The 26,782-nt window shown below is 35.0% G+C and overlaps 2 protein-coding genes, 1 pseudogene and 3 gene segments (V, D, J or C); 3 read left to right on the forward strand and 3 right to left on the reverse strand.

The window, feature by feature from the left end:
• Nucleotides 1–195: 195 nt before the first annotated feature.
• On the forward strand, nucleotides 196–21,151 carry LOC115424797 (immunoglobulin lambda constant 6-like; the record flags this gene model as incomplete). The annotated part of the segment is given in 3 exon segments: nucleotides 196–226; nucleotides 1,096–1,539; nucleotides 21,102–21,151. Coding segments are annotated over 2 exon segments (360 nt in total), but the record flags the coding sequence as incomplete, so codon positions are not given.
• LOC115424164 (immunoglobulin lambda-1 light chain-like) lies at nucleotides 3,009–5,499 on the reverse strand. Its single transcript, XM_030141268.1, has 4 exons — nucleotides 5,428–5,499; nucleotides 5,020–5,344; nucleotides 4,568–4,602; nucleotides 3,009–3,516 (listed from the first exon to the last, which is right to left on the reverse strand). Exons 1-4 carry the CDS (start codon nucleotides 5,465–5,467, stop codon nucleotides 3,188–3,190), a joined length of 729 nt encoding a protein of 242 aa, XP_029997128.1. The 5' UTR covers nucleotides 5,468–5,499; the 3' UTR covers nucleotides 3,009–3,187.
• LOC115424161 (immunoglobulin lambda-1 light chain-like) lies at nucleotides 8,715–11,239 on the forward strand. Of its 2 annotated transcripts, XM_030141265.1 has the most exons (4): nucleotides 8,715–8,800; nucleotides 8,884–9,209; nucleotides 9,628–9,661; nucleotides 10,711–11,238. In XM_030141265.1, the coding sequence occupies exons 1-4, from the start codon at nucleotides 8,761–8,763 to the stop codon at nucleotides 11,037–11,039; spliced, it is 729 nt and encodes a 242-aa protein (XP_029997125.1). In that variant the 5' UTR covers nucleotides 8,715–8,760; the 3' UTR covers nucleotides 11,040–11,238. The 2 variants fall into 2 exon arrangements, with proteins under 2 accessions (XP_029997125.1, XP_029997124.1); XM_030141264.1 differs by having other exon boundaries at nucleotides 8,722–9,209; nucleotides 10,711–11,239.
• On the reverse strand, nucleotides 12,255–14,151 carry LOC115424798 (immunoglobulin lambda constant 6-like; the record flags this gene model as incomplete). The annotated part of the segment is given in 2 exon segments: nucleotides 12,255–12,855; nucleotides 14,121–14,151. Coding segments are annotated over 2 exon segments (360 nt in total), but the record flags the coding sequence as incomplete, so codon positions are not given.
• LOC115424799 (immunoglobulin lambda constant 6-like) lies at nucleotides 20,627–20,986 on the forward strand. The segment is given in 1 exon segment: nucleotides 20,627–20,986. A coding segment is annotated over 1 exon segment (360 nt).
• Nucleotides 21,152–22,673: 1,522 nt separating the features above from the next.
• On the reverse strand, nucleotides 22,674–25,585 carry LOC115424165 (immunoglobulin lambda-1 light chain-like; annotated as a pseudogene).
• Between the last annotated feature and the right edge of the window lie 1,197 nt (nucleotides 25,586–26,782).

Below are 26,782 nucleotides of genomic sequence, written 5' to 3' on the forward strand. Positions count from 1 at the left end.
CATTAAACATAAGAGTTAAATGAAAGCAAACTGTGAAATATTCACAGTCAGTCCTCAGGTCCATCAGTGTTCTGGATCATAAACACACAGGAAACACAGAAATGAGATGTTTTCAGTGAAAGTTTGTGTTTAAAGGATGTTTCAGTTTCAGGAGGTTTTTGTACGAGCGTGTACACAAACTGAATCACTGTGGTATTCGGACCAGGCACCAAGCTGACTGTGACAAGTAAGTACCTTTAAAATCATATAGAAATCCAACTGATTTTCTATCTCTGAAGGATTGGAACAGAAAATATCTGCATTATTAATGTATGTAATACTATGGTAATGATAAGTTTTTACATTGTCTTCTATGTTGAGCTCTCAATAAATGTAAGATTTTCCAAAACTAATGTTGTAACTTAAACCATTTACAATTTGACTTATCAATTGATTGATTTATTTTTAATCTGTAACATTTATTTGGCATTTAAGACATTTTCAAATTCATGGTTATTCATTTTTGCAAATCAACTTTTTTAAACAGCTGAGACCATCTGGCAAGTTTCATTATAAGGTTAATTTACATTATTCTACCAAAACTCATTTCTGATCAGTATTGTTTTAAATTCATGACATTATGTATCAGGTGATTGAAAACATCCTTTTAGTTTTTAGCCACTTTAACCTAAAAAGAATACTGATAGTGAAATGAAAAAAAATGATTATATTTATATTTATCTGTTCAATTGGGAACATAAAAATAGAAATATAAGATTAATTTGTGCACATTGAAATGTTTACTTGTGTCTTTTTGTGTTAGGATAGAAACATCAAAATTATGAAAAAAATTCTGTTTATTTGTGCAGAATAACAGTCAAACCAGTAAATAATTAAATGTGGTTTGTACAATTAAAATAAATATGAGGCAGGTAAATGTAAAAATAAATAAAATAATCATGAAGAATCTCAGCTGTTCAATAAATACCAGTGAGAGAAAATAAATAAACACAACCATCAACCTGTTGATGTTTGACTCCTGGTTCCTTTCTGTTTTCCGTACATGTCATTGTTGTTCATGTATGATGTATGTTGGTGTGGTGGGTGTATTTTCAGGCTCCAGCGTCCCTCCTCCTGTCCTGACAGTCTTCCCTCCGTCCGCTGCTGAGCTCCAGTCCAACAAAGCCACTCTGGTCTGTCTGTCCAGTCAGTCTGTGTCTGTTGCACATGTGACCTGGTTGGCTGCTGGGAGGCCGCTGAGCACTGGGATCTCTACCAGCACCGCTGTTCAGCAACCAGACCAGACTTTCCAAATCAGCAGCTACCTGTCCATCCAGACGTCAGACTGGAACACGGATCGGGTTTACACATGTCAAGTGTCTGTGGGCTCCCAGACTTCCGAGAAAAACATCAACAAGTCAGCGTGTCCCACTGAGCAACAGTAGAGGAGCACAATGACCATCTGAAACCTGCTTCTGCACCGTCTGTGCTCTGTGCTCTGTACAAGCTTTACATGATACACAACATGTGTCTGCATGTTTGGAACAAATGTTGGAACAGATGGAGATAGATTCTATTCTTTATATTAAATGATGCATTCAATAAAACTGCTTTGATTAAACTTGTTTTGTATTTGTTTGTTCCCATGAAAATAACACTATTATATACAGCCGGTCATGACACAAATAACATTTACAATAACATAACATTTAGAAATGTTTAAATTATCAGTAACGGATTGAAATTTCTTTCTGATGTAACAGGGTCTCATATTGAACCTGAGGAAACAATTGCAATATTTGACATTACATCACATTCATTTCATTTTGACCAAAAATCTAAAAATCTAATTGCCTTCACCACTCTTCTAGCTTGTAGACTAATACTACTGAAATGGAAAGATAAACAACCTTCAACATTTAAATTTTGGTTTCTTTTCTATCATGTAACATAGAAAACATTAGATATTCTATAAGAGGATGTGCCAATAAGTTTTTCTGTATCTGGTAACCTGTTCTGAATCACATAAACATGGTAGATCCCTCACTTATTCCACAGTAGTCTAATTATTAATACAAGTCTGTGACTAATATCTGTGTTCCTTATTTTTTATTTATTATTATTGCCAATTATCATCTTTTTTTTTGGTGCAACAGGTTTGAAAGTTCATGGGTTTGGGTATTTAAAAAAAAAAAAAAAAACAGTGACTGTATTATGCTTTTCTGGAGAACTCAAAATGTGATAAAAACATTTTGAACAGAAATAATTAGTGACGGAAACTGATGTTTCATCCTCCCTCAGTGAAGCATCACATCTGTACTGGCCTTCCTTCCCAGAATGCACCTATATGTCTCCACTCATTACTCATAAGTTCATGTAAATGAAGGGGTCAAAGGTCAGCTCTTCATCAAAGTCAAGGTATTGCTGCTTGATTTGTTGAATCTTTGTGCATTTGTCATATTCATGACTCTTTGGTCTGGAAACTTTACATTGGAACAGATTAGACATGAAAATGGGATTTAACAGTATTTTATAATCAACCAAGATCAGATTCTCTTGAAGTGTTGGTTTTACAAACGTGACTCTAACTCATACATTTCATGTAAGAGATAAATCACCTGATGAAAACATTCCACTTGTTTATTTATTTGTGATTCCAGTCAAAGACAGTTTATTCTCTGTCTAAAGATCAGACACTTGACATTTAAATCCAGTTCATTTACATAGAGTTAAATATAAAGTCAGGCGTGCAGGTGCATCCTGGGAAAGAACAGAGGGAGGAGCAGAGAGGAGACGCTTCACTGATGAAGGATGAAAATACAGTTTCAGTTACTGTTCATTTAAACTGATTTGGATTCAAATAAAATGAAACACTTTTCTTTCGTGTTTTTATTGTTAGTGTGATTCTGAAATGTGAGATACTTTGAGAATAATCTATTAATTCATCTTTTATTGGATTATTTACATTTTAGGAAATGAGATGGAGTCCATTTATTCACTTTATCAAAAAGAAACTCAAACATTTTTGATCACAGAGATTTTATTGGATTGAAAATGTAGCGATTGCAAAGCTGATACAACATCTAAATGAAACTGTTCCAACATTTGTTCCAAACATGCAGACACATGTTGTGTATCATGTAAAGCTTGTACAGAGCACAGAGCACAGACGGTGCAGAAGCAGGTTTCAGATGGTCATTGTGCTCCTCTACTGTTGCTCAGTGGGACACACTGACTTGTTGATGTTTTTCTCGGAAGTCTGGGAGCCCACAGACACTTGACATGTGTAAACCTGATCCGTGTTCCAGTCTGACGTCTGGATGGACAGGTAGCTGCTGATTTGGAAAGTCTGGTCTGGTTGCTGAACAGCGGTGCTGGTAGAGATCCCAGTGCTCAGCGGACTCCCAGCAGCCAACCAGGTCACATGTGCAAAAGCCACAGACTGACTGGACAGACAGACCAGAGTGGCTTTGTTGGACTGGAGCTCAGCAGCGGACGGAGGGAAGACTGTCAGGACAGGAGGAGGGACGCTGGAGCCTGAAAATACACCCACCACACCAACATACATCATACATGGACAACAATGACATGTACAGAAAACAGAAAGGAACCAGGAGTCAAACATCAACAGGTTAATGGTTGTGTTTATTTATTTTTCTTCACTAGTATTTGTTTAACAGCTGAGATTCTTGAGATTTATTGAACAGCAATTTTCTTCATGATTATTTCATTTATTTTTACATTTACATGCCTCATATATTTATTTTAATTGCACAAACTATATTTAATTATTTACTCATATTACTCCTTTTCTGCAACTCTTAAAAGAAAAGAATAATTCTTTTCATTCTTCTATCATAAGAAAAAACACACAGATAAACATTTTAACAATTTGATTCTATTTTCATATCCCCAATAAAAAGGATTAATACAAACATAATAATTTCTTTATATCAGTAACACTATTGTCTTTAAGTTTTGGTGACTAAAGCTAAGAAGATGGTTTCAATTCCCTCAAACATACTGTCATGAGTTTAGAATAATTTGAAAAAGAATAATTTGCAATTACGTTTTTGTTGAATAACGTATATTAACCTTATAATAAAACTTGAAGATGGTTTTCAGGTGTTAAAAAACTTTTAAATTGTAAAAATGACTAAACATGACTTCAACAATGTCGATGATCTGAAATAAATATTGCACAAAGAATCTAATTAATCAATGAAAATGAAAGAATAAATGGCCTGAATGATAAAATTACATTTGAAAAACATCTCCTCATGTCATTCCAAATAAATATTTAAGCAATTGTACAACCTTATCAATATTATATTAATCTTTAATGCCAAATTAATCTAATAGAATAAAAAATGTGATCAATTAATGAGTATGAAATTATAAAAAGTATAGCACATTATAACTTTTCTTTTGGAAAATGCTACATTGATTGAAAACTCAACATAGACACAATTGTACAAACTTATTATTACCATAGTAATAAATACATGAATAATGCAGATATTTTCTGTTCCAGTCCTTCAGAGATAGAAAATCAATCTAATTTCTTGATGATTTTAAAGGTACTTACTTGTCACAGTCAGCTTGGTGCCTGGTCCGAATACCACAGTGATTCAGTTTGTGTACGCGCTCGTACAAAAACCTCCTGAAACTGAAACATCCTTTAAACACAAACTTTCACTGAAAACATCTCATTTCTGTGTTTCCTGTGTGTTTATGATCCAGAACACTGATGGACCTGAGGACTGACTGTGAATATTTCACAGTTTGCTTTCATTTAACTCTTATGTTTAATGACCATTGAATTCATTGTGATTGTAGTGACACTGCTCTGCATATGTTCATCATTCACAAAGTCCAGGAAAGTTCATGAAATTGACAATTATTATTTTCACTTTTAATGCTTAAAGTACCTTTAATTATTTTACAACAGATTAGCTGATTACTTTTTGTTGTAATTCCTCCAAACTGTACTGACTCTGTCACTGAGGTTTTTGTCATGGTGTGATTCACTGTGATACATGTTCATTAGCAGAATCATCCCATGTCTTACAGAAATACTGAGCAGAGTCTCCTACCTCTGCACGTTTAATGATTAACTGATAATCAATGTTTGATGTAGATTTAGAGTTAAATCGATCAGAGGAGAATCCTGTTCCAAAGTCTGATGAACTGTGACTATGATAAAATCTCAGAACATATTGAGGAGCTCCACCAGGAACCTGTTTATACCAGTAGACATATTTGTTCTCATCTCTCTGAACGTTACATTTGAGAACAACCTCTTGTCCTGCAGAAACTGTGAGGACAGCAGGCGTCTGAGTCAACACTTTTGCTGCATCAACATCTGTCAACAAACAGAAAAATCCATGAATGAAGGGTTCATATTTGATCATATGTGTGTATAACAGAAGCAGGAGAATATCTTACATGTTAGAGCAGTGATGAGAGTGCAGAGGGTCACCAGCATGTTGTCAGTGTGTGGAGTAAACGTCCTTTACTGTCCAGATGAGACGTGAACAGAGATGTGACAAGAACAGAGACTGAAGCTTATAAAGAGACTGAGGAGAAATGAGGAGGAGTAGGAGGAGGAGGAGGAGGAGGAGGAGGAGGAGGAGGAGGAGGAGGAGGAGGAGGAGGAGGAGGAGTTACAATATTCAGTACAGTTCTGATTCAGAAATGATATTCTGCTTTTTCATACTAAATCCTTTGGCTTTGCTGCTTTTTTAAATTTCTGTTTGTTTTTTTTAACAAGTTCAGTTTGTTATAAAATCATCACTGCTCTTAAGGTCAGTATGTAAATAATTTTATATGTGATCAGTTTTAATGTAATTTCTTATGAACCAGGCTGAAGAAGCATTCAAGCATTTCATAATGTTGACCTGAAACAAAAGTCAGTCTTTTATGCTGCATTAGTCAGTTGTATTTACTTTAGTTTATATATGTTTTACAGAATAGTGTATTATTTGTGTATTCAGAGGATTCATCAGGCTCCAGTTGTTAAAGAATTTTTCAGAGACCATAAGACATCACTTTAACTCATGGATCCACTACCACAGAGTCCAGACCTGAAACCCCACTGTCAATCATTGGGATGCAATTGAAGAGATTTTACACAGTGGTCCGACTCTTCATCATCAAAACAAGACCACAGCCAAAAATTAATCCAACTCTAGATGTAAATAAATGTTGTGATATTCATTGTGATGTTGTATTTGCATTGTGTGGCATAAATGTTTCAACAATGAATATGTCATTAAAGTCTAAACTACAGACCATGTATGTGTTCATGTGTTTGATCAGACAGTCCACCCATGCTGTTCAATATCTACATATTCACACAGTGTATGAAGTAAATAGAATAAAATCTACCTTAAAAAAAATACATTTAAACCTATAATGTGTTGTGTTGAAACTACACTTGCAGAATAAATCATGTGTTTCTTAGAACAAGTGATAAAGTGTTTTAACTTGTACACAGATTATAGTTTAACAGGGGGTTTCTGACAGTGCAGTACATAAGAAAATATACAAAAACAATCTTGTTTAGTTTTTTTTATAGGCTTTTGAATATGAACAAGGTCATGTGTTGGTTTTAAAGTGATGTCCACGGGGGCCTCTAGGGATTTGGGGACTCATGAAAATTTTCATGTTGGGCTGCATCACTTTAATGCCACAAACCCTGAAAATGTAACAGAATTTTTTCTTTAAGTGGATTTTACCATTTTTTACATGATTGATAATAAAAGTGTAAGCCCTTCTTTCCCATTTAAATAATATTTTTTAATGGTAACAGTTTAGAATTGCTCTTACTTTGATGCACAAACACAAATAAAATACACCTTAACTTTTTGGATGGAAGTAAATTTCACTTTGTCTTTTTTTCTTTTCTCATACACTTCTTCTTCATTGTCTGTTGTTCCTAGTGTCATTGTCCTTTGATGTTTTTTCCACTTCCACATTTCTCCACAGCATAACAGCGTCACCCACACATGGTCCTGGACCTGTAGAATTCAATAATACCCTTGATAATATATTTGTAATAGTGTTCAAAGTAACATCATGACTAAAACTGTCCAGTGTCCAATGAGTCATGTAGGTTATTTTTTTTTAAATCTATGGATTATTATGGGGAATATAATGATAATTTATTGTTATAAATAGTGTGTAGAATAGTACATTTCCTCCTGCCATTAGAGATATTGTTGACATAAATGAACTGACCTCCTCCTTCAGGTATGAGTGGGGCTGGTTCAGTGTCAGGAGTGTGGGACAGTTGGACCTGTTTGGACTGACACCAGGTCAAAAGATGCAAAAAAAAAAAAAAAAAAGTTTTATTTTACATCTGTACAAACAGTCTGTCTGCACTGATCAAATATTGGATAAAATAACACAGAATTACATCATTTTGTGTTGGAATAAAGTAAGTTCACTAATACTCTGGGAGTCAGACAGTTTATTTGATGTGGACTTGGCCCAGTTCAGTTTCCACCACTCATGAATAAAACCCTCCTGGTTAAAAACTGTGTCACATACTGTCGTCCTTCCTCTGCTTTGTTCTGTTTCTTCTTTCTCTCTTTTCTTTTTTAGAAGTCTGACTTTTCTTAACCCAGACTCATCCTCCAGTCTGTGTCTTCTCTCACTGTCTGACACTCAGCATCAGGTAGAAGCTCCAACATCTGGACCAAACCATATCTGAAATAAGGAGGGGGGGTAGAGACTGACTGGATTTTATTCTTTTGTGCAAAATAAATAAATAAACTAAGATAAAGAAACACATATTGTTAGCCTCAAAGCATAACTGCCTAAGTCCTATTTTTTCAGGGCATAGCCAATGATGCAAAATGAAGCAGCTGTGTTCGGAGAATAAAGTCATGCAGATATCACAGTCTGACCAAATATATGACTTTGGCAATTATACTATGAGGCTCAACGACATGTTTTATAATACTCATGAAGCAAACATAGTTTTATGGTGATGGGTTGTTCATCACAGCTGTAGCTCTGTAAGATCTGAGTTTACGTCCTCCAAATTCACATCTAATCATAAGTGAAAATCAGATTACTGTTTTAACATCAACAATGTGAAGGAAATCAGTTTATTACTGTTTAGCATGGGATGAATCTGATCAAAATAAAATATTACTGTATTTTAAACTGTGAAAAAGATTTTTCACCAAATACATCTCTTTTTTTTTTTTTACTTTCTCTATGTTCCAAGGTATACAACATACAACATCAAGAACAACCACTACAACCACTACTTGAGTTTTACTGACTAAAAGCCTAAAGCAAAAAACAAGTACAAGGACACACAAACCACTGTCATGTGTTGAATGAGCAGAAGAAAATAAAACATTTATAAGAAATGATTGTCCAAATGACTTGGTGCACATTCAGTACTAATACAGTACAAATTATTTAACAATGTTAATGTTACCATAAATAACACATTACACTGGTGTGCAGAAACTAACAAAATTTCACAAAAGAAAAATGAAAACAATTAAATGAATAACCAGCAGATGACTTCATTATAAATGACTCAAGTTAAAAGGATGAAACTTTAGATATGTTTTATAAAATGTGATATAAGTCAAATAAATTGCAACTGGAAGTTGTAACTCCTCCTCCTCCTCCTCCTCCTCCTCCTCCTCCTCATTTCTCCTCAGTCTCTTTATAAGCTTCAGTCTCTGTTCTTGTCACATCTTTGTTCACATCTCATCTGGACAGTAAAGGACGTTTACTCCACACACTGACAACATGCTGGTGACCCTCTGCACTCTCATCACTGCTCTAACATGTAAGATATTCTCCTGCTTCTGTTATACACACATATGATCAAATATGAACCCTTCATTCATGGATTTTTCTGTTTGTTGACAGATGTTGATGCAGTGATAGTGCTGACTCAGACGCCTGCTGTCCTCACAGTTTCTGCAGGAAAAGAGGTTGTTCTCGAATGTAACATTCAGAGAGATGATAGCCAATATGTCAGATGGTATAAACAGGTTCCTGGTGGAGCTCCTCAGTTTGTTATGGACTTTTATCATACTGACAGTAACACCGACTATGGAACAGGATTCTCCTCTGATCGATTTAACACTAAATCTACATCAGATATTGATTACCAGTTAATCATTAGTCGTGCAGAGGTAGGAGACTCTGCTCAGTATTTCTGTCAGACATGGGATGATTCTGCTGATGAAGACGTATCACAGTGAATCACACCATGACAAAAACCTCAGTGACAGAGTCAGTACAGTTTGGAGGAATTAAAAGAAAAAAGCAACCAACTAACCTGCTGTAAATTAAGGAAAGATACTTCAAACATTGAAAATGAAATTAAGAGTCAGAATTTAATTAAATTTTCCTGGACTTTGTGAATGATGAACATATGCAGAGCAGTGTCACTACAATCACAATGAATTCAATGGTCATTAAACATAAGAGTTAAATGAAAGCAAACTGTGAAATATTCACAGTCAGTCCTCAGGTCCATCAGTGTTCTGGATCATAAACACACAGGAAACACAGAAATGAGATGTTTTCAGTGAAAGTTTGTGTTTAAAGGATGTTTCAGTTTCAGGAGGTTTTTGTACGAGCGTGTACACAAACTGAATCACTGTGGTATTCGGACCAGGCACCAAGCTGACTGTGACAAGTAAGTACCTTTAAAATCATCAAGAAATTAGATTGATTTTCTATCTCTGAAGGATTGGAACAGAAAATATCTGCATTATTCATGTATTTATTACTATGGTAATAATAAGTTTGTACAATTGTGTCTATGTTGAGTTTTCAATCAATGTAGCATTTTCCAAAAGTAAAGTTATAATGTGCTATACTTTTTATAATTTCATACTCATTAATTGATCACATTTTTTATTCAATTAGATTAATTTGGCATTAAAGATTAATATAATATTGATAAGGTTGTACAATTGCTTAAATATTTATTTGGAATGACATGAGGAGATGTTTTTCAAATGTAATTTTATCATTCAGGCCATTTATTCTTTCATATTCATTGATTAATTAGATTCTTTGTGCAATATTTATTTCAGATCATCGACATTGTTGAAGTCATGTTTAGTCATTTTTACAATTTAAAAGTTTTTTAACACCTGAAAACCATCTTCAAGTTTTATTATAAGGTTAATATACGTTATTCAACAAAAATGTATTGCAAATTATTCTTTTTCAAATTATTCTAAACTCATGACAGTATGTATGAGGGAATTGAAACCATTTTCTTAGCTTTACTCACCAAAACTTAAAGACAATAGTGTTACTGATCAAAAGAAATTGTTATGTTTGTATTAATCCTTTTTTTGGAGATATGAAAATATAATCAAATTGTTAAAATGTTTATCTGTGTGTTTTTTCTTATGATAGAAGAATAAAAAGAATTATTCTTTTCTTTTAAGAGTTGCAGAAAAGGAGTAATATGAGTAAATAATTAAATATAGTTTGTGCAATTAAAATAAATATATGAGGCATGTAAATGTACAAATAAATGAAATAATCATGAAGAAAATTGCTGTTCAATAAATCTCAAGAATCTCAGCTGTTAAACAAATACTAGTGAAGAAAAATAAATAAACACAACCATTAACCTGTTGATGTTTGACTCCTGGTTCCTTTCTGTTTTCCGTACATGTCATTGTTGTCCATGTATGATGTATGTTGGTGTGGTGGGTGTATTTTCAGGCTCCAGCGTCCCTCCTCCTGTCCTGACAGTCTTCCCTCCGTCCACTGCTGAGCTCCAGTCCAACAAAGCCACTCTGGTCTGTCTGTCCAGTCAGTCTGTGGCTTTTGCACATGTGACCTGGTTGGCTGCTGGGAGTCCGCTGAGCACTGGGATCTCTACCAGCACCGCTGTTCAGCAACCAGACCAGACTTTCCAAATCAGCAGCTATCTGTCCATCCAGACGTCAGACTGGAACACGGATCAGGTTTACACATGTCAAGTGTCTGTGGGCTCCCAGACTTCCGAGAAAAACATCAACAAGTCAGCGTGTCCCACTGAGCAACAGTAGAGGAGCACAATGACCATCTGAAACCTGCTTCTGCACCGTCTGTGCTCTGTGCTCTGTACAAGGTTTACATGATACACAACATGTGTCTGCATGTTTGGAACAAATGTTGGAACAGTTTCATTTAGATGTTGCATCAGCTTTGCAATCGCTACATTTTCAATCCAATAAAATCTCTGTGATCAAAAATGTTTGAGTTTCGTTTTGATAAAGTGAATAAATGGACTGAATCTCATTTCCTAAAATGTCAATAATCCAATAAAAGATAAATTAATAGATTATTCTCAAAGTATCTCACATTTCAGAATCACACTAACAATAAAAACACTAAAGAAAAGTGTTTCATATTATTTGAATCCAAATCAGTTCAAATGAACAGTAACTGAAACTGTATTTTCATCCTTCATCAGTGAAGCGTCTCCTCTCTGCTCCTCCCTCTGTTCTTTCCCAGGATGCACCTGCACGCCTGACTTTATATTTAACTCTATGTAAATGAACAGGATTTAAATGTCAAGTGTCTGATCTTTAGACAGAGAATAAACTGTCTTTGACTGGAATCACAAATAAATAAACAAGTGGAATGTTTTCATCAGGTGATTTATCTCTTACATGAAATGTATGAGTTAGAGTCACGTTTGTAAAACCAACACTTCAAGAGAATCTGATCTTGGTTGATTATAAAATACTGTTAAATCCCATTTTTATGTCTAATCTGGTCCAATGTAAAGTTTCCAGACCAAAGAGTCATTAATATGAAAAACGCACAAAGATTCAACGAATCAAGAAGCGTTACCTTGACTTTGATGAAGAGCTGACCTTTGACCCCTTCATTTACATGAACGTATGAGTAATGAGTGGAGAAATACAGGTGCATTCTGGGAAGGAAGGCCAATACAGATGTGACGTTTCACTGATGGAGGATGAATCAGTTTCAGATACTGAATATTTAAAAATTTGTAATTCTACAGATGAAGTATTAACCTACAATGTTCTCTGTTGTGACATTTTACATGTAAACGGAATAAAAACATTGAGAAATTAGAAAACACATTATATTTGTCATGACTGACTGTATATAATAGTGTTATTTTCATGGGAACGAAAAAATACAAAATAAGGTTAAACAAAGCAGTTTTATTGAATGCATCATTTCATACAAGGAATAGAATCTATCTTCATCTGTTCCAACATTATTAGAATTATTCCAGAATTATTTATTAATTCATCTTTTATTGGATTATTTACATTTTAGGAAATGAGATGGAGTCCATTTATTCACTTTATCAAATAGAAACTCAAAACATTTTTTGATCACAGAGATTTTATTGGATTGAAAATGTAGCGATTGCAAAGCTGATACAACATCTAAATGAAACTGTTCCAGCATTTGTTCCAAACATGCAGACACATGTTGTGTATCATGTAAACCTTGTACAGAGCACAGAGCACAGACGGTGCAGACGCAGGTTTCAGATGGTCATTGTGCTCCTCTACTGTTGCTCAGTGGGACACGCTGACTTGTTGATGTTTTTCTCGGAAGTCTGGGAGCCCACAGACACTTGACATGTGTAAACCTGATCCGTGTTCCAGTCTGACGTCTGGATGGACAGGTAGCTGCTGATTTGGAAAGTCTGGTCTGGTTGCTGAACAGCGGTGCTGGTAGAGATCCCAGTGCTCAGCGGACTCCCAGCAGCCAACCAGGTCACATGTGCAAAAGCCACAGACTGACTGGACAGACAGACCAGAGTGGCTTTGTTGGACTGGAGCTCAGCAGCGGACGGAGGGAAGACTGTCAGGACAGGAGGAGGGACGCTGGAGCCTGAAAATACACCCACCACACCAACATACATCATACATGGACAACAATGACATGTACGGAAAACAGAAAGGAACCAGGAGTCAAACATCAACAGCTTAATGGTTGTGTTTATTTATTTTCCCTCACTAGTATTTGTTTAACAGCTAAGTTTCTTCATGATTATTTCATTTATTTTTACATTTACGTGCCTCATATATTTATTTTAATTGCACAAATTATATTTACTTATTTACTCATATTGCTCCTATTCTGCACCTCTTAGCAGGAAAGAATAATCATTTTTCTATTATTTTCATTCTTCTATCATAAGAAAAAACACACAGATAAACATTTTAACAGTTTGTTTCTATTGTCATATCCCCAATAAAAAGGATTAATACAAACATAATAATTTCTTTATATCAGTAACAGTATTCTCTTTAGGTTTTGGGGACTAAAGCTAAGAAGACAGTTTCAATCCCCTCATACATACTGTCATGAGTTTAAAACATATAATAATAATTTGTAATAAGTTTTTGTAGAGTAACATATATTAACCTTATAATAAAACTTGACAGATGGTTTTCAGGTGTTAAAAACTTTTAAATTGTAAAAATTAATAAACATGAGTTTGACAATGTCTATAATCTGAAATAAATATTGAAAAAAGAATCTAATTAATTAATGAATATGAAAGAATTAAAGGCATAAATGATAAAATTACATGTGAAAAATGTGTCTTCATGTCATTCCAATTCAATATTTAAGCGATTGTACAACCTTATCATTATTTAAATAATTTTAAATCCAAAATAAATATTACAGAACAAAAAAATGTAATCAATTAATGAGTATGGAATTGTAAAACGTATAGCACATTATAACATTACTTTTGGAAAATTTAAAACTTATAATAACGATCTGAAATGAGTTTTGGTAGAATAATGTAAATTAATCTTATAGTGAAACTTGACAGATGTTCTCAGTTTTTTAAAAAAGCTGATTTGCAAAAATGAAAAACCATGAATCTGAAAATGTCTTAAATGCCAAATAAATGTTACAGATTAAAACATGTTATCAGTTAATGAGTATGAAATTTTAAAAAGTATAAGTTATAACATTAGTTTTGGAAAATGTTACAATTCTTGAAAACTCAACATAGACGCAAATGTACAAACTTATCATTACTATAGTATTAAATACATTAATAATGCAGATATTTTGTGTTCCAATCCTTCAGAGATAGAAAATCAGTCGGATTTCTTGATGATTTTAAAGGTACTTACTTGTCACAGTCAGCTTGGTGCCTGGTCCGAATACCACAGTGATTCAGTTTGTGTACACGCTCGTACAAAAACCTCCTGAAACTGAAACATCCTTTAAACACAAACTTTCACTGAAAACATCTCATTTCTGTGTTTCCTGTGTGTTTATGATCCAGAACACTGATGGACCTGAGGACTGACTGTGAATATTTCACAGTTTGCTTGAATTTAACTCTTATGTTTAATGACCATTGAATTCATTGTGATTGTAGTGACACTGCTCTGCATATGTTCATCATTCACAAAGTCCAGGAAAATGTAATTAAATTCTGACTCTTACTTTCATTTTCAATGTTTGAAGTAACTTTCCTTAATTTACAGTAGGTTAGTTGGTTACTTTTTGTTGTAATTCCTCCAAACTGTACTGACTCTGTCACTGAGGTTTTTGTCATGGTGTGATTCGCTGTGATACAGCTGCAGAACTGTCCCATGTCTTACAGAAATACTGAGCAGAGTCTCCTACCTCTGCACGATTAATGATTAACTGGTAATCAATGTTTGATGTAGTTTTGGAGTTAAATCGATCAGAGGAGAATCCTGTTCCATAGCTGGGTGAACTGAGACTATGATAAAAGTACAGAATATATTGAGGAGCTCCACCAGGAACCTGTTTATACCATCTGACATAATTCCCAACATCTCTCTGAATGTTACATTTGAGAACAACCTCTTGTCCTGCAGAAACTGTGAGGACAGCAGGCGTCTGAGTCAACACTATCACTGCATCAACATCTGTCAACAAACAGAAAAATCCATGAATGAAGGGTTCATATTTGATCATATGTGTGTATAACAGAAGCAGGAGAATATCTTACATGTTAGAGCAGTGATGAGAGTGCAGAGGGTCACCAGCATGTTGTCAGTGTGTGGAGTAAACGTCCTTTACTGTCCAGATGAGATGTGAACAGAGATGTGACAAGAACAGAGACTGAAGCTTATAAAGAGACTGAGGAGAAATGAGGAAGAGGAGGAGGAGGAGGAGGAGGAGGAGGAGGAGGAGGAGGAGGAGGAGGAGGAGGAGGAGTAGTTACACTATTCAGCACAGTTTTTATTCACAATTGATATGCTTCTTTTTAGTAGTAAATCCTTTACATTTTGCTGTTTCCTTTTCTCTAATTTTTTTCATCTACGTCAGTGTTTTATAAAATCATCTCTGCTCCTGATGTAAATATTGTCTAATATTAGATTAAATCATTTTGTAACTTATGTCTGCGTTCTAATGTAATTTCATGTGAACCAGGCTGAACAAGATGCATTCAACCATTTCCTATTCTATGGTTTCACCTTTGATACAGGAGCTGGAGGATGAAGGTGGTCTTGACAACAGAAGAAATCTGTTCGTCAAATTTAAAAGCCCGATTAAAAAAGATGCTAAGGGTGTTTTTTATACAAGTGTATTTAAAAGGTTTATTAAAAAGTTCATCTGTTATGCTGCATTAGTACATTTTTAATCACTATTTAATCAGTGGTATTTCCTTTTGCTCACATATCTGCTGATATTAAATGAAGTATTTGTTTATTCACAGGATTCATCAGGCTCCAGTTGTGGGGGCAGTGTTCTGATCTGGGGTTGGTTCAGATGTTCAGGTCTATGTTCAACAATGTTATGTGTCGATAAAATGAGGTCACCTGAACCTGAACACACTGAAAAACCTAATCTGAACATCAGTGGATTCATTCTTCTCCTATAACACAGACATATTCCAAGATGAAAACACCAGGATTCATCAGGCTCAAATTGTTAAAGAGTGGTTCAGTGACGATGAAACGTCATTTTTTCACAGGGATTCGCCACCACAGAGTCAAACCTGAAACCCACTGAGAATCATTGGGATGCGTTCAAGGTGAGTTTTCACAGTGGTCCGACTCTTTGTCATCAACACAAGATCATGCTGAAAAATTAATGCAACTCTGGACGGAAATAAATGCTGTGATATTTTTTATGATGTTGTGTTTGCATTGTGTGTCATAATCAATGCCACAATGAATATGTTGTGAAATCTGTGTGTGTGTGGCTTGTTTTTGACCAGGCAGTGCACCTATGCTGGTAAATATCTATATATTTCCACCGTGTATGATGTTTATAGAAGGAAATCCACTAAATAAAAACATTCATCTGTTCCTCTGCATTGTGTTGAAACCACTCTTACAGAAGAAATAATGTCTGACTTCGAGAAGGTGATCAAGTGTGTTAACTTGTACAAATGCACAGGCAGGGGCAGGGGTTTCTTACACTGCAATAAATCTGAATAATATGAACAAATGTTTTTTGTTTTTTTTTTAATTTTGCTGTAGGTTTATAATACTAATGATGTCATCTGGGTTAGTTTTAAATGGAATCAAACCAGTGTGTAGAGATAGTTTAAGATTGATGTTAAAAAACTTTACTTGGTGAAAAAAGATGAAGCTGCAAAACTTTTGAAAACCATCACTGATGTTATGACTTTATCACACTGACCCTCAGGTTACTACTGTACATAGAAATATATCATCCTTTTCACCAGTGGTACCCAACCTTTTTTGTCTCCTGACCCCATTTTAACATCACAAATTTCTGGCGACCCAAGACATTCAAAATGGAGACATTTTTTTGCTAAAATTAATTTGTTTTTGATTATGTAATAGTTTGTTGTACTATGTTGCAAACAAGGTTATAATATTTTTGGATTTTTAATTATAGTTTAGTTTTAATTAGTTTTGACTTTTTTTTTCTCCAATTCAGTTAGTTTTAATTAGTTTTTAGAGCAGGTTTGCTAGTTTTTATTAGTTATTGTTTTGTTCGGAATGCTTAGTTTTAGTTTAGTTTAGTTTTAGTATTAGTTTTAGTTATTTCATATGTTTTATCTTCCTCACCATCCTATTCAAAAAAATTAGTGAGGCACGGATCAGTGGGTTACCCTGGACACTTTATTTGGGGGTCGGGTTAGGGCGGCTCATTGACTGAGCAGAGACACAAACACATGTACATTATGATGTATAAATTCCCTACAGCAGGTTGGGGGAGGGTGTGCGATCCATACACAACGTCACTTACGTGAAAACAATGCAAAGATGTGCAAAGTGTGAGAGGAGATGCACAAAGCAGCCAGCAGTAAACCAGATAGAAACATATATAAACCAGCTAACCAGCAATAAACCGCATACAAACATTTATAAACCAGATAGAAACATATCTAAACCACTTATAAACATATATAACCCAGTTCATCATCAGTAAACCACACCTTAGCAGATATCTCCTCTCTTAATCATCTCCAGTTCCAATATTAGCTAACTGTGCTTCAGTTCAGTTCAGCTAGCTGTAGCTAGTAACATCAAACGTTTCTTAGCATTATAACAGGTTCCATACCTCTGTAATTGGATTAGTTTTCATCCTCCTCTTCTCTCCTCTTCTAAACTATGCTGTTAAGGCCTTGGAAGGCCTTTTCATGGTGATAAACTCTCCAGTTTTTACCTGGATGCTAGTCCTGTCTGACTGTCATTTAGCTCCACTCTATCTCTGTCACTCACGCGCACACACAGTGAGCAAAAAAAAAAAAAAAACGACCCGCGCATCACTAAAGTAAATCCCAGACAGGACTGTGCTGCTGTGTCCCAGCTTTAGTCTGTATGTTCCAGGTAGAGTGGGGACCAGAAGACAACTGGAAACCACCAGTGACCAGACATGACAGACTCAAGTGCTGTATGGTGCTGCAGCTAAAACTGCTGGAGCGAAATAAATCAATTTGATATCAATCTGACATTGACAAAGAAGAAAACAAAGGGAATTTTATCCATAATTTTAAACGTTTTAGTTAGTTTTGTAAGCTCACAATACAATTTCAGTTAGTTATCACTTTTTTCTTTTAATTAGAGTTTTTATTTATTTCAGTTAACGAAAATGTTTTTTCAACTTTAGTTTTCATCATTTCGTTCGTTTTTGTTAATGATTATGACCTTGGTTGCAAATAAACATTAATTTTAGACAACATTTAGTCTATATCATGTATATTATTATGGACAGAGGCAGAAAAGCCAGGTGTAGATTACTGCACAAAGTAAGAATTTGATTTTCCTTGGTCAGGATATGTACAGTCAGTCCGGCTTGGATTTACAAGGCTGACAATTAATACTGAACAATGAATTATGAAAGAGCTGCAGCATCTGAAACTGACCACAATGAACATTTGACAGATAAACAGTACCACAGTGCTTCAGTTTCAGCTTCACAGTTTGTCATGTCTTTTATGGACTGGGATTGTCTCTCTCAACTCACCAGCTATTTTTTTTTTTTTATCAATAGGTTTTTTTTATTTTGTTTTGTTTTTTGTTTTTATATCAATTACTAGAAATTCCAGGCGACCCCACGTGGGCTCCCCACCCCAAGGTTGAAAAACACTCCCTTACACATATCCCATAAACCCACCTGTCGTAGTTGACTTATATAAGAAAACCTTCCTCCAGTGGTTCAGTTCAGTCCAGGTTCAATGTGTCCTTTCACGTCTCATCTGGACGTTTACTCCACACACACTGACCACAGGACGGAGACCACCCTGACCATAGAGAAAGGACACACAGCCACCATGGACTGAAACCTGGACACTGGTACTGATGTCACTGCTCTCTGGTTTAACAGAGTCCAGGAGGAGTTCCTTAGAATGTGCAGAAGGTTCATCACAGCTGGAGCTCTGGAAGATCTGGGTTTACATCCTCCAAATTCACATCAAATCAGTCAATCAAATTTCATATATAAAGCACCAAATCATAACAAAAGTTATTTTATGACATGTTACATTTAGAGCTGGTCTAAACCAGACTCTTCAGCCGATCCACAGACACCAACAGAATCCTCCAGGAGCAAACACTTGGTGACAGTGGTGAGGAAAAACTTCCTTTTAACAGGCAGTAACCAGGAGCAGACCCTGACTCCTGGAGGATGGTCATCTGCCTGGACCAGTAGGGGTTAAAGAGAGAGAGGGTTAAAGGAAGAGAGAGAGAGAAAGAAAAGGGGGGGGGGGGGCACATGGATGCACAGCAGACTGAACCAGAACTGTTAAAACTACAACAGCTGGCACTAGTATAATCTAGTATAATATCAGAATAATCAGTGAAAATCTTATTATTGCTTTAACATCAACAATGTGGAGGAAATCGGTTTATTATTGTGCAACATAGGATGACTCTGCTCAAAACAAGATGTCACTATGTTTAAACTGACTAAAACTTTGATTAGATATATCTGCTTTTTACAAGCTTTGTGTTTTAAGGTCGACAAAATCGTGCAACATTTCTGTATATGTCTAAAACCATTTATTGTTCATGACCAATGCTTTTTCTTGGATTTCCACATTAATCTTACTTAGTAAAAGCTAAAAGTAAAAGACAATCACAATCACAATCACACACAAACCACTTTCATATGATGACTGAGCACAAGAAAATAAGACATGTATAACAATACAGTGGTTCTCAATTAATACTAATGAAGTGAAATTTATGTAAAGATGATAATATAACGCGAGGAAATATATCATACTTATACTGAATAGTACAAAAACATTTCACTGGTGAGCAGGAAAAAATAGATTTCCCAAAATGAAATAGAAAACAATTATATAATTGAACAACTATTTCTATATAAAGTACGGAAAATAAATGAATAAACTTTAGCTATGTATTTATAATGAGTGACGTAAGACATAAAACTTATTCTTGGATATTATAACTCCTCCTCCTCCTCCTCCTCCTCCTCCTCCTCCTCCTCATTTCTCCTCAGTCTCTTTATAAGCTTCAGTCTCTGTTCTTGTCATTTAAAACATCCATTTAGTGTTTAGCTGCTTTAACAAAAAAAAAAAAATTATACTGATACTGATATTAAATCATGATTATATTTATATGAATCTGTTCCATGGGGATAAAAAATAGAAATAAATGGTTAATTTCTGTATACTGAAATTTTTACCAGTTTTTTTTTTCCTATTTATTTGTGCAAAATAACAGTCAAATCAGTAAATAATGACATGTGGTTTGTGCAATTAAAATAGATCTATAAGTCATGTAAATGGACAAGTGACAAATTCACTTTAACTGAAAGAAAATGCTGGTTCTGATATAAAGTAATGATTATATTTATAATAATCTTTTCCATTGGGGATATGAACACAGGAGCAAATGGTTGATTTGTGATTAGGAAAATGTTTACCTGTGTCTTCTTGTCTAATAATAGAAACTTAAAAATTACTGATTTTTTTTTTCTGTTTAAATGTGAAGAATTGCAGTAACACGAGTACATTAATAAATGTGGTTTATTCAAGTAAAATAAATACATGAGAGATGTAAATGTATAAATAAATGAAATTATAGGGAAGAGATTTAGCTGTTCAATAAATACCAGTGAGAGAAAATAAATAAACACAACCATCAACCTGTTGATGTTTGACTCCTGGTTCCTTTCTGTTTTCCGTACATGTCATTGTTGTTCATGTATGATGTATGTTGGTGTGGTGGGTGTATTTTCAGGCTCCAGCGTCCCTCCTCCTGTCCTGACAGTCTTCCCTCCGTCCGCTGCTGGGCTCCAGTCCAACAAAGCCACTCTGGTCTGTCTGTCCAGTCAGTCTGTGGCTTTTGCACATGTGACCTGGTTGGCTGCTGGGAGTCCGCTGAGCACTGGGATCTCTACCAGCACCGCTGTTCAGCAACCAGACCAGACTTTCCAAATCAGCAGCTACCTGTCCATCCAGACGTCAGACTGGAACACGGATCAGGTTTACACATGTCAAGTGTCTGTGGGCTCCCAGACTTCCGAGAAAAACATCAACAAGTCAGCGTGTCCCACTGAGCAACAGTAGAGGAGCACAATGACCATCTGAAACCTGCTTCTGCACCGTCTGTGCTCTGTGCTCTGTACAAGGTTTACATGATACACAACATGTGTCTGCATGTTTGGAACAAATGTTGGAACAGTTTCATTTAGATGTTGTATCAGCTTTGCAATCGCTGCATTTTCAATCCAATAAAATCTCTGTGGTCAAAAAATGTTTGAGTTTCTTTTTGATAAAGTGAATAAATGGACTGAATCTCATTTTCTAAAATGTAAATAATCCAATAAAAGATGAATTAATAGATTATTTTCAGAGTATTTCACATTTCAGAATCACATTAAGAATAAAAACATTAAAGAAAAGTGATTCCTATCATTTGAATCCAAATCAGTTCAAATGAACAGTAACTGAAACTGTATTTTCATCCTTCATCAGTGAAGCGTCTCCTCTCTGCTCCTCCCTCTGTTCTTTCCCAGGATGCACCTGCACGCCTGACTTTATATTTAACTCTATGTAAATGAACTGGATTTAAATGTCAAGTGTCTGATCTTTAGACAGAGAATAAACTTTCAGTCTTTGACTGGAATCACAAATAAATAAACAAGTGGAATGTTTTCATCAGGTGATTTATCTCTTACATGAAATGTATGAGTTAGAGTCACGTTTGTAAAACCAACACTTCAAGAGAATCTGATCTTGGTTGATTATAAAATACTGTTAAATCCCATTTTCATGTCTAATCTGGTCCAATGTAAAGTTTCCAGACCAAAGAGTCACTAATATGACAGATACACAAAGATTCAACAAACTAAGCAGCGTTACCTTGACTTTGATGAAGAGCTGACCTTTGACCCCTTCATTTACATGAACTTATGAGTAACGAGTGGAGACATACAGGTGCATTCTGGGAAGGAAGGCCAGTACAGATGTGACGTTTCACTGAGGGAGGATGAAACATCAGTTTCCGTTACTAATTATTTCATTTCAAAATGTTTTTATCACATTTTGAGTCCTCCAGAAAAGCATAATACAGTCATTGTTTTTTTTTGTTTTTTTTTAAATACCCAAACCCATGAACTTTCAAACCTGTTGCACCATAAAAAAAGATAATTGGCAATAATAATAAATAAAAAATAAGGAACACAGATATTAGTCACAGACTCGTATTAATAATTAGACTACTGTGGAAAAAGTGAGGGATCTACCATGTTTATGTGATTCAGAACAGGTTACCAGATACTGAAAAACTTATTGGCACATCCTCTTATAGAATATCTCATGTTTTCCAATGTTAAGTGATGTAAAAGAAACCAAGATTTAAATGTTGAGGGTTGTTTATCTTTCCATTTCAGTAGTATTAGTCTACGAGCTAGAAGAGTGGTGAAGGCAATTAGATTTTTAGATTTTTGGTTAAAATGAAATGAATGTGATGTAATGGCAAATATTGCAATTGTTTCCTCAGGTTCAATATGAGACCCTGTTACATCAGAAAGAAATTTCAATCCGTTATTAATTATTTAAACATTTCTAATTCTACAGATGAAGTATTGACCTACAATGTTCTCTCTTGTGACTTATATTTTAAATAAACTCAATCAAAACATTAAGAAATTAGAAAACATATTATTTATGTCATGACTGGCTGTATATATGAGTGTTATTTTCATGGGAACAAATTAATACAAAACAAGTTTACTCAAAGCAGTTTTATTGAATGCATGATTTAATATAAAGAATAGAATCTATCTCCATCTGTTCCAACATTTGTTCCAAACATGCAGACACATGTTGTGTATCATGTAAAGCTTGTACAGAGCACAGAGCACAGACGGTGCAGAAGCAGGTTTCAGATGGTCATTGTGCTCCTCTACTGTTGCTCAGTGGGACACGCTGACTTGTTGATGTTTTTCTCGGAAGTCTGGGAGCCCACAGACACTTGACATGTGTAAACCTGATCCGTGTTCCAGTCTGACGTCTGGATGGACAGGTAGCTGCTGATTTGGAAAGTCTGGTCTGGTTGCTGAACAGCGGTGCTGGTAGAGATCCCAGTGCTCAGCGGACTCCCAGCAGCCAACCAGGTCACATGTGCAAAAGCCACAGACTGACTGGACAGACAGACCAGAGTGGCTTTGTTGGACTGGAGCTCAGCAGCGGACGGAGGGAAGACTGTCAGGACAGGAGGAGGGACGCTGGAGCCTGAAAATACACCCACCACACCAACATACATCATACATGGACGACAATGACATGTACGGAAAACAGAAAGGAACCAGGAGTCAAACATCAACAGGTTAATGGTTGTGTTAATTTATTTTCCTTCACTGGTATTTATTGAACAGCTGAGATTCTTCATAATTATTTCATTTATTTATACATTTATATGTCTCATACATTTATCATATTTCTCATATTTAATTATCAACTGATCTGACTGTTATTCTGCACAAATAAACTGAAAAAAAAAAAAAAAAACAAAAAGAAAAAAACATGTGTTTGTTATGTTTCTATTTTAACCCATAAGGACCCAAACAGCCACCAGAACCATCTACTGATCTAATAATTTATGGTAATTAATACATGATAATCCACTAATCCTATCAATTCATGTAAATAATTGGTGTATAATGCAGTTTTTCATCGTTTCATGGTCATCAGATATGACCCATTTGGACGTTCAAAGACTCCGTAGTGAACTTGGAAACATTGTCATCTTCTACAACATTGATTCATCAGTAAATCCCACAGAGTTGGATCAATGACAGTTGATGGACACATTTGGTTTATATTCAGTTAATGAAATAATTTGCTGAAAAAGTATTTTTTTCTAGACTTTTCTCTGTTGTTGACATAATAATCCTCAACTTTAATTAAAGGTTTTATGATCATCAACATGATCAGTGAATTATAGATAATAAAATATCCGACTTTCACTGAAAAAAAAAAAAAAGCAAAATTCAGAGGATAATATTGCAATTAATGGAGATAAATTACTTTTGAAAAGTTAAAATAGAATGAAAAACACATTTGGGAACAGACACAAAAGTAACACTGGGTCTTTATGGGTTAAGAAAAAAAACAAAAAAAACAGGCAAACATTTCATTATGCACAAATTAACCATTTATTTCTATTTTTCTATTCCCAACTGAAGAGATTAATGTAAATATAATCACTGTTTTAAATCAGTACTAGTATTTTCTTTAGGTTAAAGTGACTAAAGAGTAAAAAAAAAAATGATTTCAGTCACCTTATACATCATGTCATGAATTTAAAGTATATGATAATGATTTGGAGTAAGTTTTGGTAGAATAATGTAAATTAATCTTAAAATAAAAATTAGTTGACAGATGGTTTTAGTTATTGAAAAAAGTTATGAATAGCAAAAATGAATTTATAGTTTGAAAATGTCTTAAATCCAAACTTAATATTACAGAATAAAAAATGTAATCAATTAATGAATATGAAATCATAAATAGTATTAGTTATAACATTACTTTTGGAAAATGTTACATGTATTTAAAACTCAACATGTACAAACTAATCATTACTATAGAATTAAATATATTATTAATGCAGATATTTTGTGTTCCAATCCTTCAGAGATAGAAAATCAATCTGATTTCTTGATGATCTTAAAGGTACTTACTTGTCACAGTCAGCTTGGTGCCTGGTCCGAATACCACAGTGATTCAGTTTGTGTACACGCTCGTACAAAAACCTCCTGAAACTGAAACATCCTTTAAACACAAACTTTCACTGAAAACATCTCATTTCTGTGTTTCCTGTGTGTTTATGATCCAGAACACTGATGGACCTGAGGACTGACTGTGAATATTTCACAGTTTGCTTGAATTTAACTCTTATGTTTAATGACCATTGAATTCATTGTGATTGTAGTGACACTGCTCTGCATATGTTCATCATTCACAAAGTACAGGAAAGTTTATTAAATGGAAAATTACTCTTTTCATTTTCAATGTTTGAAGTAAATTTTCTTAATTTACAGCAGGTTAGTTGGTTGCTTTTTTCTTTTAATTCCTCCAAACTGTACTGACTCTGTCACTGAGGTTTTTGTCATGGTGTGATTCACTGTGATACAGCTGCAGCAGCAGAACTATCCCATGTCTCACAGAAATACTGAGCAGAGTCTCCTACCTCTGCACGACTAATGATTAACTGGTAATCAATGTCTGATGTAGTTTTGGAGTTAAATCGATCAGAGGAGAATCCTGTTCCATAGTCGGTGTCACTGTCAGTATGATAAAAGTCCATAACAAACTGAGGAGCTCCACCAGGAACCTGTTTATACCATCTGACATAATAACCACTATCATCTCTCTGAATGTTACATTTGAGAACAACCTCTTGTCCTGCAGAAACTGTGAGGACAGCAGGCGTCTGAGTCAACACTTTTGCTGCATCAACATCTGTCAACAAACAGAAAAATCCATGAATGAAGGGTTCATATTTGATCCTATATGTGTAACAGAAGCAGGAGAATATCTTACATGTTAGAGCAGTGATGAGAGTGCAGAGGGTCACCAGCATGTTGTCAGTGTGTGGAGTAAACGTCCTTTACTGTCCAGATGAGACGTGAACAGAGATGTGACAAGAACAGAGACTGAAGCTTATAAAGAGACTGAGGAGAAATGAGGAGAAGGAGGAGGAGGAGGAGGAGGAGTTACAATATTCAGTACAGTTTTTATTCACAATTGATATGCTACTGTTTAGTAGTAAGTCCTTTACATTTTGCTGTTTCCTTTTCTCTAATTTTTTTCATCTACGTCAGTGTTTTATAAAATCATCTCTGCTCCTGAAGTAAATATTGTCTAATATTAGATTAAATCATTTTGTAACTTATGTCTACGTTCTAATGTAATTTCATGTGAACCAGGCTGAACAAGATGCATTCAACCATTTCCTATTCTGACTATAAACGTTAAAGATAAGTTTATTCATATAGCACATTTAGAACATCACAAGCTGCCCAAACTGCTGTACAAAAATTTAAGTAACATACATATTATGGTAAAAGAGTAAAATTTGAAAAAAACCCCAAAAACATTGAGACTGAAAAAAAAAAAAAAAAAACTGATACAAAAGATATGATAGATAGAATAAAGATGTTTCAAACACAACTGGTGGATAAAAATGACTTAAAGCCACACATTATATTAAATCCAGTCCAAATATGTTCATTTTAACAGAGATTTAAAGTGCTGAATGGACTGTGCAGATGTATTTTCTTGGGGCAGAATGTTTCAGAGCCTTGAACCTGCCACAGAAACAGCTCTATTGCTGTTACTCTTTGGACGCAGCCACATCTAAAATCAGGTGACCTGAGGACTGTGTTGTTCTGGCCACAGTGAGCCCAGTTAACAGCACTGAAAGGTCCGGGGATGTCAAACCATTCAGCCACTTCTAAACATACAGTCAAATCTACAACTGGATCCTGGAAGTGACAGGAATCCAGGGGTGATGTGTTCCTGTCTTCTGGTTCTGCTGCATTTTGGACCATCTGGAGCTGGTTCACAGAGAACTGGTCCAACCCACTGGTCCTGTGCAGATGTAATAAACATATGGACCACAGACTTGAACTGGTTTATAAGCAGGTATGGTTTCACCTTTGATACAGGAGCTGGAGGATGAAGGTGGTCTTGACAACAGAAGAAATCTGTTCGTCAAATTTCAAAGCACGATTAAAAAAGATGCTAATGGTGTTTTTTATACAAGTGTATTTAAAAGGTTTATTAAAAAGTTCATCTGTTATGCTGCATTAGTACATTTTTAATCACTATTTAATCAGTGGTATTTCCTTTTGGTCA

Source organism: Sphaeramia orbicularis, chromosome 8 (genome assembly GCF_902148855.1).
Source record: "Sphaeramia orbicularis chromosome 8, fSphaOr1.1, whole genome shotgun sequence".
Taxonomy (NCBI): Eukaryota; Metazoa; Chordata; class Actinopteri; order Kurtiformes; family Apogonidae; genus Sphaeramia; species Sphaeramia orbicularis.